The sequence below is a fragment of the Leptinotarsa decemlineata genome, unplaced genomic scaffold (assembly GCF_025532065.1).
Source record: "Leptinotarsa decemlineata unplaced genomic scaffold, Ldec_3_MD MMD2_tig00003192_RagTag_RagTag, whole genome shotgun sequence".
NCBI classification, from domain to species: Eukaryota; Metazoa; Arthropoda; class Insecta; order Coleoptera; family Chrysomelidae; genus Leptinotarsa; species Leptinotarsa decemlineata.
In genome coordinates, this window is record NW_027412582.1 from 627,581 (window position 1) to 649,046 (window position 21,466).

A 21,466-nucleotide genomic window follows, 5' to 3' on the forward strand; every position below is an offset into this window, starting at 1 on the left:
AATTATTCGAGGTCAACGGTCAAAAATCTCGAAAAAAATTGGCGATTTTCAAGAAAACGGTAAGTTTTATCATAAAATAACCTCGGATAAAAATTGTAGATCATACAATTCTCTACAAAAAATGTAAAAATACTTTTTTTTCTTAGAGCCACCGTTTCTGAGATAAGACGAGTCATAAAGTTGTAAAAGTTTTTGGTTAAGAAAGTTTTTGGCTTTCTACTACTCCATCTTGATACAAAAAAAGAAGGATGAGTAAAAGTTGTAATCGTCATTACATGCACACGTTTCCACGTCACCTATGAGGTAATGTACTTAGCGCGTTTTTTTTTAACATGGTTTCCCCAGTAGGCCTATTCCACATGTCTGTTGTGATTCTGTCAAATTGAAAACTTGCACAATAAAATATATTAGGAAGGGTTTAAATTAAAAAAATGTAAAAATGTATTCATCTGAGTCATAACCTTCGAATACTTCTGCTTGTCGTTCTTCTTCTTGGTCTTCTTCTTCTTGATCGTCTTCTTCTTGATGTTCATCTTGGGTGTACGTAAACTGCGTCAAGAGTGATGTTTCGCATGTTTCCTCGTTGGTATCAAATGAATCCTCCACTATTGGTGATTCAGCATTAGCGCTGCATCCCTTTTTACAGTTGAATTGTGTTCAGCAGTTTTTCCGGCGCAGGTGGAAGTAAAGCCTGAATAGGATCTAATGCATTGTCGACCAACTTCCAACCCCAGTCTTTTGGGTCTAGCTGATAACCAAGCCACACTTGAACTTGGTAATATACCCGAAAAAGATGTTGATGAGCAGCAACTGAGGTTGGAGGAAGACAAGCTAATTGCACCTGTTTCTTATTTTTAGTGTTTTTTACGAAACATGCATATCGATACTTATCTAAGCAGGTGGTTTTTTTCGGAGCTTTGTACATAGAAAGAAGAAACTGAATCCTGTTGGTGATAATTTCTTGTTGAGTCGAATTAGTTTTTTTGAAAACTTCAGCACATTGAACTAAATTTTGTTTTTGGAACATTTTACAGACTGATGCTTTACCCCTCCTGTAAAATGCAGACGTCGTATCACAGCCAGTTATTGCGTGTAAAAATAGTAAATGATTTTGACTCTTTGCAAAAGTAGATAAACTTTTTGACGAATATATTTCGGTTTGACTTTGAGCTTTTCCTGGCTTTAGAAAGAAAATAGCTTTTTTAGGTGGAGTTCGAGCAGTAAGAAGTACGAGTAAGTCTACATCTTCACCAACAACAATAGTTGTATTTGTCAAATTAAATTGCTCTATAGCTGTTTCAATAATTATTGAGGCTCAGAAACGTAAAATGACACCTATCGTTAAGACAGCCTATGAACATTATTTTGGTGTGAAAGTTGGGGACCAAGATAAATCATGGGCTCCTCATATATGTTGTAATTCTTGTTCCGTCATATTGCGAGAGTGGCTGAAAAATAAAAACCGGGCAATGGCTTTTGCAGTACCTATGGTTTGGCGTGAGCCTACCAATCATACAGACGACTGTTATTTCTGCTTAACTTCTCCCATTAAGCAAGGTTTATCTATGAAGAAAAGAGGAACGGTTAAATACCCTAATCTCCCATCTGCTCTTCGGCCTGTACCACACTCAGACAATTTGCCAGTCCCTTCTCCACCCCAAAACTATGAAATTTTAGAGGAAGGTGATGAAGACTGTTTAGAAGGAGCAACCCATCCTTCTACATCCTATGACCCTGATTTTGAGGTAAGCGATAGGTCTAGTGATCCGCACAGAATTAGTCAAGCAGAGTTGAGTGACCTTATAAGAGATCTTCGCTTGTCTAAGGAAAAGGCTGAGCTGTTAGGGTCAAGACTACAACAGTGGAATCTTCTAAAACATGATGTGAAAATATCTCAGTACAGACAGCGTCAAAAAGATTTGCTTCCTTTTTTTGAGAAAAAAGAAAACCTCGTAGTTTGTTCTGATGTTAATGGTTTGATGGATTGCTTGAATTTGGATCACACTCCATCTGAATGGAGACTGTTTATAGACTCTTCAAAACTAAGCTTAAAAGCTGTACTTCTGCATAATGGAAATCAGCTACCCTCTATTCCTATAGGTCATGCAGTTCACATGAAGGAAACGTATATAAATATGAAAACACTTCTCCAATCAATCAAATATGAACAACACAAGTGGCACATCTGTGGTGATCTGAAAGTCATTGCTATACTCCTAGGAATGCAATTAGGGTTCACCAAGTACTGTTGTTTTTTGTGTCTGTGGGACAGTCGGGATAGAAAATCTCACTATAAAAAAATGAACTGGCCTACACGAGACCTAAACCCTAATGAGAAAAATGTAGTTTACGAGCCTCTTGTAGATCCTAAGGATGTTCTCCTTCCCCCATTACATATTAAGTTGGGACTAATGAAAAACTTTGTGAAGGCCATGGACCAGGAAGGACAAGCTTTTAAGTACTTGAGAGCAAAGTTTCCCAGGTTGAGTGATGCTAAAGTCAAGGAAGGCATCTTTATTGGGCCTCAAATCCGTGAAATCGTAAATGATCCTGCTTTTGACATGATTTTAACAGGAAATGAAAAAAGAGCCTGGGAAGCCTTTAAGGGGGTTGTACATGGGTTTTTAGGTAACAAAAGAGATGATAATTTCAACGCATTGGTTAAAGAGCTTCTTCAAGCTTACCACCAACTTGGATGCAACATGTCCTTAAAAATTCATTTTCTTCACTCTCATCTTAATTTCTTCCCACAAAACTGTGGAGCTGTGAGTGACGAACATGGAGAAAGATTCCATCAAGACATTGCCTTAATGGAACAGAGATATCAGGGCCGTTGGAATGAAGCAATGCTTGCAGACTACTGCTGGTCTGTGTGTAGGGATGCTCCAGAAGTGTTTTATAAAAGACAAGCTAAACGACAGCGATCTTACAATGAATCGGATGGACTTAATTGAAATTTGGTGGTACAAACTTCTTTTATTTGACAAATAACACTAAGAATAATGTTTTTTTATTAATTTTGTACTTAAAATATTCTAAAAGAAACATAACAATATTGTTTTATGTACTTTCACTTTTCACCTATAGTATAACTACTCTTTAAGATTAAGTACTGTGTATCTCAAAAACCAGAGCTAATAAAAATTTTTCATTGTTATTTTCGTTTTTATCACCCCAAAATTAGTACAAATTGACTAATTTAGTGTAGGAAACATTCAAAAAATATTTTTTTGTTGTGTTGTGTAATCAGTACGTCGGCATCGTTATTAGCCTGTTTAACCAATATATTTTCGCCAATAAACTTATCCTTCAACATTGAAATGAACCGAGATTCGTTGTCAGTATTTGCAAGAAATTTCTGTTGACTGGTAGGAACTGTCATAAGTTCGTGGCATATAATGACGATTACAAGTTTTACAACTTTTTGACTCGTCGTATCTCAGAAACGGTGGCTCTAAGAAAAAAAAGTATTGATACATTTCTTGTAGAGAATTTAATGATCTACAATTTTTATCAGAGGTTCTTTTATGATCAAACTCACCGTTTTCCTGAAAATCGCGAAAAACCAATTTTTTCGAGATTTTTGACCTTTGACCTCGAATAAATTTTTTTCCAGGCATCGCAATCATTCGGAATTTTAAAATCTTATTTTTAACTATGTTTTGAACAATTACACGCATTTGCAGCTTGTTGTAAATTTATGTACCTTCATGCTTATTTTTTAGTCTAATTTGACCGGATAATGGTAGATAGTACGCCGAACCAAGCAATACTGCGCAAAGCGTAACTGCGCAAAGCGTAACTGCGCAACACCAAACTATACCGCGCTCTCATTGGCCGGTGTCCCAGAATCGGTGTTGGTGATCTACTGACATACGATAATTTTTTGACTCTATTTTGATTTCGAAATGAATTTATATGGAACATTCTTGAAAAGACGATCGGGAAGCAGCACCCCCCAACCAATTGCAAGACATCAGAGCACCTTTCGTTATACGTTCCTTTAACTTTTTTATTTTACCGATGAGGTAGTAGTGTAATGTTTAATATCCACTCGAAGTGTAAGCTTGGCTTATTTTAACGCTAAACGCCACCGTAGTACCGAATGGTCCGCCCAGCAACGTTATTGGCGAGGCGGTAAGTCCAACTGCCATCCGAGTGACGTGGGATCCCCCGCCGGCAAATCGCAGCAACGGAAATATTATTTACTACAAGCTGCAATTTGTGGAATCAGATAGATCAGACAGCGAGGCTTCTGTCGTCAAATTTAATGGTACAGAATTAGTACTCGATGAACTTAAAAGATGGACGACTTATAGAATATGGGTCTTGGCTGGCACTTCAGTCGGAGATGGTCCGAGCTCTTATCCCATCACGGTGCGAACTCACGAAGATGGTACGTTGTCATTTATTACCGTCATTATTTAAGTGAAAATAATTATGGATGAACAATATATTTTAACTGTTGTTCATTTTCGATCAGCTGCCGGGATAACTGGAAGTGAAAGTCGAACGTAAATTCACTCAGTGTAGAAAAGTTTTGGACAAAATAGTAAATGATAAGATGTCCCTAATTTAAACGCATTTTTCAAGATCGATATGTTGTAAACCCAAAATTGAGGTATATTTCAGTTTGGTAAATTGTCATACCGATAACTAATTTATTGATAACAATATGCTATATTTAGATAATTTGTGGCACGAAAAATAACCCTCTATACTTGATTATTGTGTATGGAAAAAGTTTTCTGACGATGGAAGAAACAGTTCAAATTCGAAGACAACTTTCTGTCCAGAAACGAGTTCAATTCACTGATATCAGAAGTCTCTAGCAGCCCGTACCAACATTAGGTTATTTATATATACTATTTTGGTCTCTATATTAAAATTATTACAGATAATTTCCGTTGTCCACATTGGACTAAAGAGGTATTTCTTTTTATCTTTGTCTTTATTTATATTAAAATTATAGCAGATAATTTCTTTTGTCCACATTGACTAAAGAGGTTCTCTTTTTTCTCTTGGTATCTATTTATATTAAAGTTATTGCAAATCATTTCCTTTGTTCACATTGACTAAGGGGCTATTTTTCCTCTTGGTCTCATCAAAGTTATTGCAGGTCATTTCCTTTGTCCACATTGACTATAGAGGTTCTCTTTTTTCTCTTGGTGTCTATTTATATTAATGTTATTGCAAATCATTTCCTTTGTTCACATTGACTAAGGGGCTATTTTTCCTCTTGGTCTCATCAAAGTTATTGCAGGTCATTTCCTTTGTCCACATTGACTATAGAGGTTCTCTTTTTTCTCTTGGTATTTATTTATATTAAAGTTATTGCAAATCATTTCCTTTGTTCACATTGACTAAGGGGCTATTTTTCCTCTTGGTCTCACCAAAGTTATTGCAGGTCATTTCCTTTGTCCACATTGACTATAGAAGTTCTCTTTTTTCTCTTGGTATTTATTTATATTAAAGTTATTGCAAATCATTTCCTTTGTCCACATTGACTAAGGGGCTATTTTTCCTCTTGGTCTCATCAAAGTTATTGCAGGTCATTTCCTTTGTCCACATTGACTATAGAGGTTCTCTTTTTTCTCTTGGTATCTATTTATATTAAAGTTATTGCAAATCATTTCCTTTGTTCACATTGACTAAGGGGCTATTTTTCCTCTTGGTCTCATCAAAGTTATTGCAGGTCATTTCCTTTGTCCACATTGACTATAGAGGTTCTCTTTTTCCTCTTGGTCTCATCAAAGTTATTGCAGGTCATTTCCTTTGTCCACATTGACTATAGAGGTTCTCTTTTTTCTCTTGGTATCTATTTATATTAAAGTTATTGCAAATCATTTCCTTTGTTCACATTGACTAAGGGGCTATTTTTCCTCTTGGTCTCATCAAAGTTATTGCAGGTCATTTCCTTTGTCCACATTGACTATAGAGGTTCTCTTTTTTCTCTTGGTATTTATTTATATTAAAGTTATTGCAAATCATTTCCTTTGTCCACATTGACTAAGGGGCTATTTTTCCTCTTGGTCTCATCAAAGTTATTGCAGGTCATTTCCTTTGTCCACATTGACTATAGAGGTTCTCTTTTTTCTCTTGGTATCTATTTATATTGAAGTTATTGCAAATCATTTCCTTTGTTCACATTGACTAAGGGGCTATTTTTCCTCTTGGTTTCATCAAAGTTATTGCAGGTCATTTCCTTTGTCCACATTGACTATAGAGGTTCTCTTTTTTCTCTTGGTATCTATTTATATTGAAGTTATTGCAAATCATTTCCTTTGTTCACATTGACTAAGGGGCTATTTTTCCTCTTGGTCTCATCAAAGTTATTGCAGGTCATTTCCTTTGTCCACATTGACTATAGAGGTTCTCTTTTTTCTCTTGGTATCTATTTATATTAAAGTTATTGCAAATCATTTCCTTTGTTCACATTGACTAAGGGGCTATTTTTCCTCTTGGTCTCATCAAAGTTATTGCAGGTCATTTCCTTTGTCCACATTGACTATAGAGGTTCTCTTTTTTCTCTTGGTATTTATTTATATTAAAGTTATTGCAAATCATTTCCTTTGTCCACATTGACTAAGGGGCTATTTTTCCTCTTGGTCTCATCAAAGTTATTGCAGGTCATTTCTTTTGTCCACATTGACTATAGAGGTTCTCTTTTTTTCTCTTGGTATCTATTTATATTAAAGTTATTGCAAATCATTTCCTTTGTCCACATTGACTAAGGGGCTATTTTTCCTCTTGGTCTCATCAAAGTTATTGCAGGTCATTTCCTTTGTCCACATTGACTATAGAGGTTCTCTTTTTTCTCTTGGTATTTATTTATATTAAAGTTATTGCAAATCATTTCCTTTGTCCACATTGACTATAGAGGTTCTCTTTTTTCTCTTGGTATTTATTTATATTAAAGTTATTGCAAATCATTTCCTTTGTTCACATTGACTAAGGGGCTATTTTTCCTCTTGGTCTCATCAAAGTTATTGCAGGTCATTTCCTTTGTCCACATTGACTATAGAGGTTTTTTTTTTTCTCTTGGTATCTATTTATATTGAAGCTATTGCAAATCATTTCCTTTGTTCACATTGACTAAGGGGCTATTTTTCCTCTTGGTTTCATCAAAGTTATTGCAGGTCATTTCCTTTGTCCACATTGACTATAGAGGTTCTCTTTTTTCTCTTGGTATCTATTTATATTGAAGTTATTGCAAATCATTTCCTTTGTTCACATTGACTAAGGGGCTATTTTTCCTCTTGGTCTCATCAAAGTTATTGCAGGTCATTTCCTTTGTCCACATTGACTATAGAGGTTCTCTTTTTTCTCTTGGTATCTATTTATATTAAAGTTATTGCAAATCATTTCCTTTGTTCACATTGACTAAGGGGCTATTTTTCCTCTTGGTCTCATCAAAGTTATTGCAGGTCATTTCCTTTGTCCACATTGACTATAGAGGTTCTCTTTTTTCTCTTGGTATTTATTTATATTAAAGTTATTGCAAATCATTTCCTTTGTTCACATTGACTAAGGGGCTATTTTTCCTCTTGGTCTCATCAAAGTTATTGCAGGTCATTTCCTTTGTCCACATTGACTATAGAGGTTCTCTTTTTTCTCTTGGTATCTATTTATATTAAAGTTATTGCAAATCATTTCCTTTGTTCACATTGACTAAGGGGCTATTTTTCCTCTTGGTCTCATCAAAGTTATTGCAGGTCATTTCCTTTGTCCACATTGACTATAGAGGTTCTCTTTTTTCTCTTGGTATTTATTTATATTAAAGTTATTGCAAATCATTTCCTTTGTCCACATTGACTAAGGGCTATTTTTCCTCTTGGTATCATCAAAGTTATTGCAGGTCATTTCCTTTGTCCACATTGACTATAGAGGTTCTCTTTTTTCTCTTGGTATCTATTTATATTAAAGTTATTGCAAATCATTTCCTTTGTTCACATTGACTAAGGGGCTATTTTTCCTCTTGGTCTCATCAAAGTTATTGCAGGTCATTTCCTTTGTCCACATTGACTATAGAGGTTCTCTTTTTTCTCTTGGTATTTATTTATATTAAAGTTATTGCAAATCATTTCCTTTGTCCACATTGACTAAGGGAGTATTTTTTTCTCTTGGTCTCATTAAAGTTATTGCAGGTCATTTCCTTTGTCCACATTGAAAAAACATTGTTGAAAGCTTTTGATGGTGTTCCAAAAATTTGAGCACCAAAGTATCAGGGATTTACCACTTCAACTATTTGCTTCTCATCTTACCAATAAGTGTCAGTTAGTTGGTAACAATTCTGAGCAAGCAAACCCACGTCTACAATTGACCTAGACTTCAGTGGAGTTCCACTATATATACAAGACTAAGCCCCAATCAAAACAATACTCAAAAACCTAACTCTAACATCAACTGATGGTTTCTCAGCTAATCGACTCAAAACCTGAAGTGATCAGGTAGAAAACTTGTGTTGAAAGCTATCAAAGATCGTCTATTGTGACAATTGAAAAAGTTCGCCAACACTCAAATTTGATTAGGTGCTTATCATGCTTTCATAGTTCATAATTCAGCTACATCATGTCATGGGTCAATTTATCTCATGATTACAAGGCACTTGTAGGATAGATAAATTATATCTTTATGGGTATCAACATCTTTGGGGCTTCTATGACGTTTTTCGAGGTCTCTAAACCTCAAGAAGCTCCCAGAACCAACAAGATAGGACGTTGAGTGTTATTGATAACCTCAAACTCTGTTTTTTGTTCATGTTTCTTTGAAACAGCTAATGTGTACTTGTGAGGCACTGTTTATTAATGAATATCACACCAAACCGTTATTTCAACACCTCGACACACGTTTCGATCACCAAGTGGTCATCTTCAAGAGGAAGATTAATCTTCCTCTTGAGAAGCTTGAGAAGCTCTCGCTCTTGATCTAAATTTACAGGGAGGTCAGTTGGAGTCGTAATCTCGACATCCACCTCCTCTGTAGAAATCATTTTAGGTTTATTCTGTCCATAAGAGTCCCACGAGTAGCTAGAGAAAGGAGGTCAATCACTGCAGTGCCCCGCATTACCGTGACAAGGCGATGCTACGCCGAGAGGGGGCATTTTTTGAGCTCCATAAAATTTCGCTGGTGATTGTGAAACGGTGAAATGTTTATTTATTTGTTTATTTCATACACTATTCTACATGATGAACCCAATCACAGAATAGGGAGTAACAGTGGCATTTATAAATATGTACTTACATAATATAATTTGTGAATCTATATATGAAAAATAAAATAAAAACAGAACTGTCAGTTAGCTATAATAACTATAATTCATATTGAATATAGAATAATTTCCACTAAGTTCATTATTTGTTACGATCGGGTTTGGTTTATTAGTATGAAGTAACTTTCAAATTACATTTAAAGACCCAAAGTTTGTTGTTATATTTTTAATTAGAAAACCCGTGCTGTCATCTTAAAAATGTATGTATCACTCATTAATATTATTAAGATGAACTCGATAAAAATTGATCCGTTGGAACTTGCTACCATCGACTTTGTTTATTTCCATACAATCAATTTGACTCTGGTTTACAACATATCGACATTTGAGACAATTTATGTATTTGAATTTTATAGGCCTCTTTCATATTTCATGTTTATATACCTTCTGTCAGGATAAATGTGTTGAAACAACAAGCTCTATATTGTAATGATATTTATTGCATGTTATCGTTAATATTTCGTCCAAAATAGTTTTTTAAATTCGAATTATATTATGTTTCCTTGTGTCCCTTTTTTATTCCTGTTATTTTGATTCATTTACCAATGGAATTTGTCTGTTAAGCGTTTGGTTTGTTTATTTATTTTCTCGTAGAACCTTTTTGACATATCCACAGTGGTATGTGTGACTTATATACATTTTTTAACCATTGCAGCTTACCAAGAATGGATAAGTTTTTTGAATACATTTTTTGTGGTTTTTGCAGCTCTCCCAACATTTTTTGGAGGAGTTTCCTCACATATTCGGTTTGAACCAGTCCAAATTCGCTAAGAGAATTCCTCAAAAATAGTTATTATATCACATATTCAAAAAACACATTTTGATGTGGGATTTCCACTTGAAAGTTTACAAAACCTCGACACGTGTTTCGACAAAGATTATATTTTATAGCCTCTATACAATAGCATCTTCGGACGTCCAAAGATGCTATTGTATAGCGAAACACGTGCCTATATACAGTAGGATTTTGGACGCCCTAATATGCTATTATATAGCATTTTCGGCCGCCCAAAGATGTTGATGTATAGTGAAACACGTGCCTCTATACAATAGTATCTTCGGGCGCCCAAATATGCTATTGTATAACGAAACGCATACCGCTATTCAGTAGCAACTTCGGACACCTAATGTGTTATTGTATAGCATTTTCTCACGTCCAAATTTGCTATTGTATAGTGAAACATTGGGACACCCAAAGATGCTATTGCTATAGTATTTTCTGACGCCCAAAGATGTTATTGTATAGCGAAACACGTGCCTCTATACAGTAGCATCTTCACAGGTCCTGATATGCTATTGTATAGTATTTTCGGCCGCTCAAAGATGTTAATGTATAGTGAAACACGTGCTACTATACAATAACACTCTTGGACGACCAAAGATACTATTGTATAGCGAAACACGTAAGTCTATACAATAGCATCTTCGGGCGCCCAAATATGCTATTGTATAGTATAACCTTGGGACAACCAAAGATGCTATTGTTATAGTATTTTCTGACGCCTAAAGATGTTATTGTATAGCGAAACACGTTCCTCTATACAGTAGCATCTTCAGAGGATCTGATATGATTTTGTATAGTATTTATACATGTTGATGTATACATTATAATGTATAGTGAAACACATACTACTATACAATAACACCCTCGGACGACTAAATATGCAATTGTATAGCAAAACACGTGCCTCTATACAAAAGCATCTTCAGGGGCCCAAATATGCTATTGCATAGCGAAACACATACTGCCAAACAGTAGCATCTTCGGACACCCATATAGCATTTCCGGGCGCCCAAATATGCTATTGTATAGTGAAATACGTGCTGATATACAGTAGCATCTTGGGACATCCAAAGATGCTATTGTATAGCATGGCCGGGCGTACAAAGATGCTATTGTATAGTGAAACACGTGCCTCTATATGCTATTGTATAGCATTTTCGGCCGCCTAAATATAATGTTAATGTATAGTGAAATACGTACCTTTATACAATAGCATCGTCGGACGCCCAAATAAGCTTGTATAGCGAAACACTTGCCTCTATAGAGTAGAGACGCCCTGATATGCTATTGTATAGTATTTTCGGCCGCCCAACGATGTTAATGTATAGTGAAACACGTACCACTATACAATAGCAACTTTTGGCGCCCAAATATGCTATTGTATAGCGAAACATACCGCCATATAGTAGCATCTTCGGGTACCCAAAGTGATATTGTTTACCGTTTTTTGGCGCCCAAATATGCTACTGTATAGCGAAACACATACCGCCATACAGTAGCATCTTCGGGTACCCAAAGTGATATTGTATAGCATTTTCGGACGCCCAAATATGCTATTGTATAGTGAAACACGTGCTGCTATACAGTAGCATCTTGGGACATCCAAAGATGCTATTGTTTAGCATTTTCGGACGCTCAAAGAGAAAACGTATAGCAAAACACGTGCCTACATTCAGTAGCATCTTCGGAAACCTTGATATGCTATTGTATAGCATTTCAGGATGCTCAAAGATGTTAATGTATAGTGAAAGACGTGCCGCTATACAATATTATTCTCGGGCGCCCAAATATGCTATTGTATTGCGTAACACATACCGCTATACAAAGTAGTATTGTATAGCATTTTCGGACACCCAAGTATGCTATTGTGTAGTGAAACACGTGCTGCTATACATTAGCATCTTGGGACACCCAAATATACTATTGTATAGCATTTTGGGACGCCCAAAGATGATATCGTATAGCGAAGTGGAAGTTTCACATTGAAGTGTGTTTTTTGAATACGTAATAATGGATTTTTATCTAATATTAGTCAGGTATGATATTGTATATTTTTTTTAACTGAGTTCCTTCGGTATTTAGACTGGTTCATCCATGATTTTACCATTACAAAAGCGTTTGCAGGAGCAGTATAAAGGTTTTGAAATTTTTTAAATGTTTTTTCGGTATCTTTAAAATTTAATAGTTGTGTATTATTTTGTTTATTGTTGTTACTGTTTAGCTACTCACGTTCACATGTAATGATTGCTTTTTAATTTCCACTCGCACAAGTTGCATTGCAATGGCACATTTTTTTAAGTCACAACCGGCACCATTTTTCTATATTTTAGTTTTTTGAGCACCTATTCTGGTATTTTAGAGAACACCGGCATGTTTACCTTCCGTGTCCATCCAACAATGAATAATTTTATTTTCTTCCAGTGCCCTACGTATTATTTTTTGGTATTACAGTTTGGATGGACTTGACAGAAAGCTGGAATTACTTGCTGTCGCCGTTTTGAATGTTTTGAAGCTATATTTATGCGGATTGAGATTGATATTTGATATTTACTTTTAGTTTGTGGTAAATGTATACATTTTATTTTGTTTCTTTAGTCTTTGATGAGATATTCCACTTGAAAATTGAAACAATTATCATTATCATCAATCTATCCTTTAGGATTCATCATAGAGATATAACAGTCATGACCGTCCTATATATTACTAGCATCATGACAAAATTGATGAGAATTGAAGTATCTCCCTGTAAAAAAAATCATTATCATCCGATATGAATTGTCAGTAATAATAATAATATTAATAATTCACTCACTATTTTGGATACATCAAGGATATAATATGGTACGTAAGTTAAATAAAGTGCATTTCATTTCTTTAATGTCCCCCCCTTTTATTTTTGAACGGGTCAGCTCGAAAATTTCATTTCAAAATGAATACTTCATTTTGAAGTGAAATTGACAGATAAAACTTTCAAGATGGTGACTGGGCGCAATCTGGGAAAAAAATTAATTTCTTTTCCCAGTCGCCATCTTGGAAACTTCATCTGTCAGTTTCACTTCAAAATAAACTATTCATGCAATAATTTCATTACCCGAAATTAATATATATATATATATATATATATATATATATATATATATATATATATATATATATATATATATATATATATATATATATATATATATATATATATATACACAGAACCAACAAACAGGGCAACAGAATTGGGGGAGACAACAAAGGCTCTGCGACAAAATGGCTACGGACCAAAGATCATTCAAAAGGCCATCGACAGACAAAGAAGAACCAACAAAACATCCACTAGATCGACAGAAGACTCTCCACACGACAGACAATCTGCGACACTACCTTATATCAAAGGTGTGACCGACAAAATCGGGAGAATACTAAGACGTAAAAACATTCGGACAACCTACAAACCACACAAAACGATATCCAGTTGGCTGCCCAGACCGAAAGAGAGAATTTCCCCAGAAAACCAAGGAGTATACAGCATCACATGCGAGGACTGTGGACAACAATATATCGGTCAGACCAACAGACGTATATCTGCCAGAACCCAGGAGCACAAAAACTCGATAAGAACAAAACAAACCTCCTCTGCCCTCTTTCAACACCATCTACAAACAGGTCACAAGATTAATTTTGAGTCCACAAAACAGATAGCACAGGTGCAAAACCCAAGAATACGACAAATCAGGGAAGCTATCGAAATTGAAAAGCAAGGCCTCATCAACAAAAGGGATGACTCACTAAACATCCCAAGGATTTGGAAAACAATAATTAAAAACAACCACCAAAGACAACCACAAATTGATAATGAACCATCGCAGGTAGGAGAACCGCCAGAAGCCATTAACAACCCTCAGATAAAAAAAACAGGTAGGAGAACTACCAAAAACCATCAACAACCCTCAGGTAGAAAAACAGGTAACAAATCCATACAACTTACGCAAGCGAAACCATATAAAAACACCACAAGAAGAACCTGACATCAGTTACACCTCTCGAAGCGAAGCAGTAACTCGTCTTGATAATGCCATCTGAGATGATGGCGAAACGTCGACTATCGAATAGTACATAACGGATGAACACCCGGAAAAACAACACATCATATTCTACCATCCGTGAAAACCTACATTGTAATATATATATATATATATATATATATATATATATATATATATATATATATATATATATATATATATATATATATATATATATATATATATATATATAATAAATAGATAAGTACTCTTTGATCATTCCCATATTGATTTCAATTTAAGAGCCACCGGTATACAGCTGTTTCAGCCTATTGGGCATCGTCAGTACCGGGCAGGCGATCAAGTACTTGATCAAGTACTTTCTTGGCTTTTTCTCATTTTGTCTTCAATCGAGGACCGCCTGTCCGGTACTGCCGATGCCCAATAGGCTGAAACAGCTGTATACCGGTGGCTCTTAAATTGAAATCAATATGGGAATGATCAAAGAGTACTTATCTATTTATTTTTTGATTTTCATGGAATTATTTTCCAGCAGCTTGACTGCATTAACCTTTCTAGATTATATATATATATATATATATATATATATATATATATATATATATATATATATATATATATATAAAATCAATCCGAAATTTAAATTTTTTGAGTTGACCCGTTCAAAAACTAAAAGGTGGAGGGGGCATTAAAGAAATGCACTGTATATACGATAGGAGGCACAGTGATTCCCTCAAAATGCGTTCTGGTTTAACCAAGTGTCCGAGACTATTTTGGACGGTTTGAGATTTTTTGTTTTAACGCAGGGGTCTCCAAACTACGGCCCGCGGGCCAAATCCGGCCCGCCAGTGTCATCAATCCGGCTCGCGACAGCCAATGATTTACTGTCATCAATCTGGCCCGCGACAGCCAATGATTACCTAATTGTTGTTACTATTGCTGTGATAAGTTGAAGAAGAAAACACAGAATGATAATTACTCGGTTTTATTTACTTGCAAGGTAAAACTTAACGACAGAAATGATGACAAAGAAAACTTGACTTGAGTATCAAAGTTCAAGCATATTAATAACTAACAAATAATTGAAATGAATCACAGTAAAACAAAAACACTAGTGAGATTTATGTAATTGTGATTTTCCACCGACAATACTTTGTAGTTGTGGATCTATTTTACTTTTACCAATTATCAAAAGAGATTTAAGATGCTCATCTGTTGATTGAGATCTGTAAACATTCTTTGTGTACTTCATTCTTGGAAAACGTTTTCTCACACAAGTAAGTAGTACCAAAAACAGAAAACAACCCACGAGCAAATTTATGCAAATCATCAAACTGTTCCAGTGGAAGACTCTTATAGAATTCCAACAGAGATGAATTTTGATATTTGTTCTTAAGCATATCACTGCACCGTAAATCAATAATTTCCATTTGGACTTCCGGAGCCAGGGTTTCGAAGTCAGAATCAAAAGGATTTTGAAAAAGCTCAATTTCATTCGCAATGACATCAAAATTTGAAAAACGAGTATCAAAATTTATCTTCAAAGCACTCAAAGTTTCAATTGCAAAATTGACGGGAAATTCAGTCTCTGTAGTGTGGCTGAATATTTTACATGTTTCAAAATGTGTGAAACATTTTTTACGTAATTGCGAGTGAAATAGTATTATTTTCTGCCTGGAGGATTTGATATTGGTGTATAAATCAGGGAGAAGCTGATTTTCTTCTTGCAATCTCAAATTCAGTTCGTTCATATGATTTGTCAAATCGACATAGAAGGCTAACTTCCACATCCATTCACTATTTTCTAAATCGGCAAAAGGGCGCTGCTTCTCATTTAAAAAAATTTCGATCTCTGTTCGAAGTTCAAAAAAGCGCTTAAGGACTTTTCCGCAACTAAGCCAGCGTACGGCAGTATGATATGTTAAATCATTTTCTCCAATCTGTTGAATAAACTCGCGGAATTGTCGGTGATTCAGCCCAGTGGGTCTGATGAAGTTAACATCTGATATGACTGGTTTTAGAACTTCAGACATATCCAAACATTTTCCGCACAAGGACTGTTGATGAATGATACAATGTAAGACTAATGGTTTTGAACCACCATCATTTTCTACAGCCTTTGACACAAGTGCAACCACTCCTTTATTTTTACCATACATATTTTTGCCTCCATCAGTTGTTATAGATTTGAAATTTCTCCATCGAAGGTTCTTTTTATTAATGGCATTTTCAACTCCCTTAAAAATATCTGCCCCAGTTGTCGTGCCGTGAATACTTTCAATATCAAGAAGTTCTTCATATACTTCATAGCTTTTATCTACTCCGCGAATAAAAATCAACACCTGAGCAGTATCTGACACATCAGTTGACTCATCCAATGCTACAGAAAACCACTCATAATGTCCATTTTTGTCAGACAGTTGAGATTATATATTTTCTGCGATGTCTTGCACCCTCCGAGCCACGGTGTTTGCTGAAAAACTGACACTTTTAAATAAATTTACCTTTTCAGGGCATATTTCTTCGGCTACTGCAATCAAGCATTCTTTTATCATTTCTCCATCGGCGAATGGTTTGCCACGTTTTCCGATTTCAAGAGCCACACGAAAGCTGGCGCGAGTTGCAGACTCTTGTTCAGTATTCGCTTTGGTAAACAAAGATTGCTGCGATTTGAGTCCGCGTTTCAAAGCTTCAAATTTTTACTTCTGCAAACTTCCTGTATACTTGGAGTAACTTTGAAAATGTTTCGATTCATAGTGTCGTTTAATGTCATAGTCTTTAAGAACAGCTATGGTGTCATTACAAATTAAACAAAGCGCCTTATTACTGGACTCAATCACAAAATACTGAAAGTTCCATTTTTCTTGGAACGTTCTGCATTCACTGTCGATTTTTCGCTTCTTTTCCATACTAACAAATCACACGTAAAAACAATAAGTCAAATCAAAATACTTTTACTGACGGGTGTTACTTTATTTCACAATAGACAGTTTCGCTTCCTTCGCCTTTCCTACGCAGACTAACTCGCAGTTGCGCCGCTAGCCTTTTTATATGCAATTATTACTGCCATCTCGAGGTGATCGGAATACACTAGCTAGAACCAGAACTTTCTCGAACTAACGCGGTAATTCCAAATATTTAATTACGCCTAATGCCACCTAGCGGGTAGCTGAAAAAGATAGTACGTAGTACCACTACTCGCCACTCGATGTCGTTAAGTGTCACAATAAACAATAATAATTGAAATGCAAAAAAAGCGTGAGTTTGCTTAGGTCACGCACTTTGCGACTATCCTAGTCTAAAATATAGTTAAGGGCAGAAATTGGCCCTTGGAACAAACTGAAAAAATCATTATGGCCCGAAGGCTTCAAAGTTTGGAGACCCCTGTTCTAACGCATCAAGTCTTGCGCAGTTTCCAAACATTTTCGGATATTAAAACCAGAGCAAACCTACAGACGCATTCATTTAACGAGTACTAGACGGTTTCTATTCATAAAATTGGTCTTTAAGTAGGCAAACTGCCAGTCCAAAAGACGTTCTCAACCAATTTAACAGCTTCAGTTCCTCTCAAATCGTCGACAAAGAAGTAACTGCTTTTTTTTTAGTTATACCGTCCATCCGGTAATACTGAAAAAAGTAGGGTTATGAACCGTCATCCACGTTTCTGATTCCCGATTTCCATTACCCAATACCCTTGTATCTGTAACCGAACACCTCACTCACAGTAGGTGAAATGCACAATCGATATGGCACATTTATATCACATTTTTATTGTGTATGATGCTACACTTGCACAATTTTGAGTGTGGACGTGTGAGATTGTGGAGGTTTTTACGATTTCCAAAACTGTCGGGCTTTCGGTGATCAAACGAAAGAACAAAGTGGTGAAATATAAATTAACGATGGTGTTTTTGAAACTATCGATCAATTGAGATATCTACCGAACTTTTTTGAATGAAATGTTTCGATGTACACCATCACTGGTCGTCACTAACTCATTTTTTGTGCAACACACCGGTAACCTCTTCAAATTTTAATGAACTACTTCAACAAAGCAAAGTTAGCAAAGTTTTCAATTCACCAAAACTACATCATTCAATCAACAAACGAGAATGTTACTGCAATCAACGTTTTATAGTGATTAGCAGTTGCTTTCACCACATTTCTGACGACAAAATAGTTATTAGTTTTTAGAATTGTTGAAGAAGCCTACAGTAAACATTTGGCATTTATAGGTCTCAATTACATTTGAATACCAATACTAATAATATGTAGTTTATGTAGTACGTTGGACACGTTGTTGTTTCAGCATGTTGCGATTTGAAAATGATGCCATCTAAAGTTGATATGCATAGGGAAAAGAGATCAGGTTTACTTCGGGTCGTTGCTGCATGCCTTCTTTATTCAAAAACTTGGTGAAACCTATTTATTCCTGTTCTCCTAAAGAGTATCAATTGTTTGCCCCATTCTTATGTGTTCAGAATCATTTTGAACGTTTTAATGAAATGTGGACAAAAACAACCTTCACAATAATATACCAGGCCAGCGTACGTGTTATTAACAAATTCCTGTTAGCAAATTGTAGGGGGCGCTCTATAATACTGTCTCATTTGATACTTGAAATGTATAAATTACAAGTTACAGTTTGTCAAGAATAGGCCTGCGCGTGACGAAGAGCAAGAAAGCATTCTGAGGAACAAAGATGCACATATTTGCGATTAAAGTTGTCTCTGTTTATTGTAGATGTACAGTCCCCTGAATAAACTGTGAAACCTACGTACAAAGTCCCCACTCTTGGTCCTTCTCATTATTGAATTCAAAATAATTTTGGTCATCAGGAAATGAGGGCTATGAAGCTAACTTGTTTAATTATGGAATTAGTATTCTTTTGAGTTAGAAAATTATGAATAATGGTTGGACCATCAATCGGAGAAATGTTTGGAATTAATAGTGATCCGGTCCATCTAGACATTGGAAGGTACATAAATTTACAACAAGCTGCAAATGCGTTTAATTGTTCAAAACATGGTAAAAAATAAGATTTTGAAATTCCGAATGATTGCGATGCCTGGAAAAAAATTTATTCAAGGTCAAAGGTCAAAAATCTCAAAAAAAATTGGTTTTTCTCGATTTTCAGGAAAACGGCAAGTTTTATCATAAAATAACCTCTGATAAAAATTGTAGATCATGAAATTCTCTACAAAAAATGTATCGATACTTTTTTTTCTTAGAGCCACCATTTCTGAGATACGACGAGTCAAAAAGTTGTAAAAGTTGTAATCGTCATTATATGCACACGTTTTCACGCCATCTATGAGGTAGTGTATTTAGCGCATTTTTTTTTACGTGGTTTCCCCAGTAGGCCTATTCCACATGTCTGTTGTGATTCTGTCAAATTGAAAACTTGCATAATAAAATATATTAGGAAGTGTTGGAAATTATAAAAGCGATTGAAATTAAAAAAATGTAAAAATTTATTCATCTGAGTCATAACCTTCAAATACTTCTTCTTGTCGTTCTTCTTCTTGGTCTTCTTCTTCTTCTTCTTGATGTTCATCCTGGGTGTAGGTAAACTGCGTCAAGAGTGATGTATCGCATGTTTCCTCGTTGGTATCGAATGAATCCTCCACTATTCAAAATCAAAAAATCTTTATTTCCGTAGACCTAGGGAAGGCATGGAAAAAGTCACATTACTCAGTACAATTACAATGAGGTCACAATCATAAAACAACATAATTATAAGATATACTATATAACATTTAGACCATAAAAGGGATACAAAAATTAAAATTTAAAATTCCAAATCAGACTGAAAAAATTCATCAAGCGAATAAAATACCTTTTCACATAATAGTTTCCGAACTTTTTGTTTAAAGAGCTTTACACTAGTTATTTTTTTAATGGATATTGGGAGCTTATTGTACAGTTTTATTGACATGATATGAGGTCCATTAGTGACCTTGGCTAACTTATGACTAGGAATTAAAATGTTATAGTTTTTTCTCAGGGTGAAGCTTGAAAGAAGACATGTATCATCTCTGTTCTGAAACTTGGAGCAATTTGATTTAACGTAGATTACGCAATTAAGAATATACATGCAAGTAACAGTTAATATATTCAACTTTGCAAAAAGTGGTTTACAGGAATCGAGTGGTTTTTTAAAACAAATTGTTCTAATAATCTTTTTCTGGAAAATTAATAAGTCACTGATTCTATTGCAGTTGCCAAAACAAATAATACAGTAATTGAGGGCAGAGTAAACATATGCATAATAGTAACTTTTAAGAATTTCAATAGACACAAAATTACGCAGATTCCATATAACGAAACAGTGTGTCGCTAATTTCTTCAGTATGAAATCAACATGATGATTCCAATTGAGTTGGGAATCAATAAAAACTTTTAATCTCAGACCTAACCAATACACTACAATCAGTTTCCTGAATTGTAAAGAGAATGGTGTTGGTTTTAAGATTATTTAGAATCAAGCCATTTTTAAAACAATAATTTTGCATGTTGGATACAGCATCATTTGCTCTTACTGACAATGTTTCACATTCCGAACCACTGACAGTAAAAGATGTGTCATCAGCAAATTGTATAGAGCACTGTGGATGATTAATTTTTGAAAGGTCATTAACAAATAAAATAAATAGTGTAGGCCCCAAAACACTACCTTGGGGCACACCTGTAACAACGTTTCGAGATTCAGAGACAAATGACCCAGTCTGAAGCCTAACTTTAACAACCTGTGTACGACCAGTTAAATAGGTTTCAATCCATTTCAGACTTGGACCACGGACGCCCACGTCAAACAGTTTATCAAGAAGAAGACCATGATGTATGGTATCAAACGCCCTTGTCAAGTCGAAAAGAACACTAAGTGATTTTTCACCGTTGTCGAAGTTTGATAATACATGATTATGTAGAGAAAGGATGGCATCCTGGGTTGACAAGCCTACTATTGGTGATTCAGCATTAGAACATGACTGGCCTTGACAATGTGTCCATGCCAGAGAACACAACAGTCTAACTTTTTTACAACCACATTTAGCGCTGCATCCCTTTTTACAGTTGCAAAAAATTGTGTTCAGCAGTTTTTCCGGCGCAGGTGAAAGTAAAGCCTGAATAGGATCTAATGCATTGTCGACCAACTTCCAACCCCAGTCTTTTGGGTCTAGCTGATAACCAAGCCACACTTGAACTTGGTAATATACCCGGAAAAGATGTTGATGAGCAGCAACTGAGGTTGGAGGAAGACAAGCTAATTGCACCTGTTTCTCATTTTTAGTGTTCTTACGAAACATGCATATCGATACTTATCTAAGTAGGTGGTTTTTTTCGGAGCTTTGTACATAGAAAGAAGAAACTGAATCC

General features: G+C 35.3%; 1 protein-coding gene across 4 annotated transcripts in view; it reads left to right on the forward strand.

Moving 5' to 3' along the window:
- Positions 1–21,466, forward strand: part of Lar (tyrosine-protein phosphatase Lar) — a 351,016-nt gene that overhangs the window by 285,769 nt on the left and 43,781 nt on the right. For 3 of the 4 annotated variants that reach the window (XM_074177677.1, XM_074177679.1, XM_074177681.1), the window contains one exon: positions 4,100–4,396. The exons of the other annotated variant lie outside the window; for it this stretch is intronic. In XM_074177677.1, the coding sequence (XP_074033778.1) occupies positions 4,100–4,396 (297 nt within the window). The remainder of the gene's footprint in view (positions 1–4,099; positions 4,397–21,466) is intronic. 4 annotated transcript variants of the gene reach the window in all.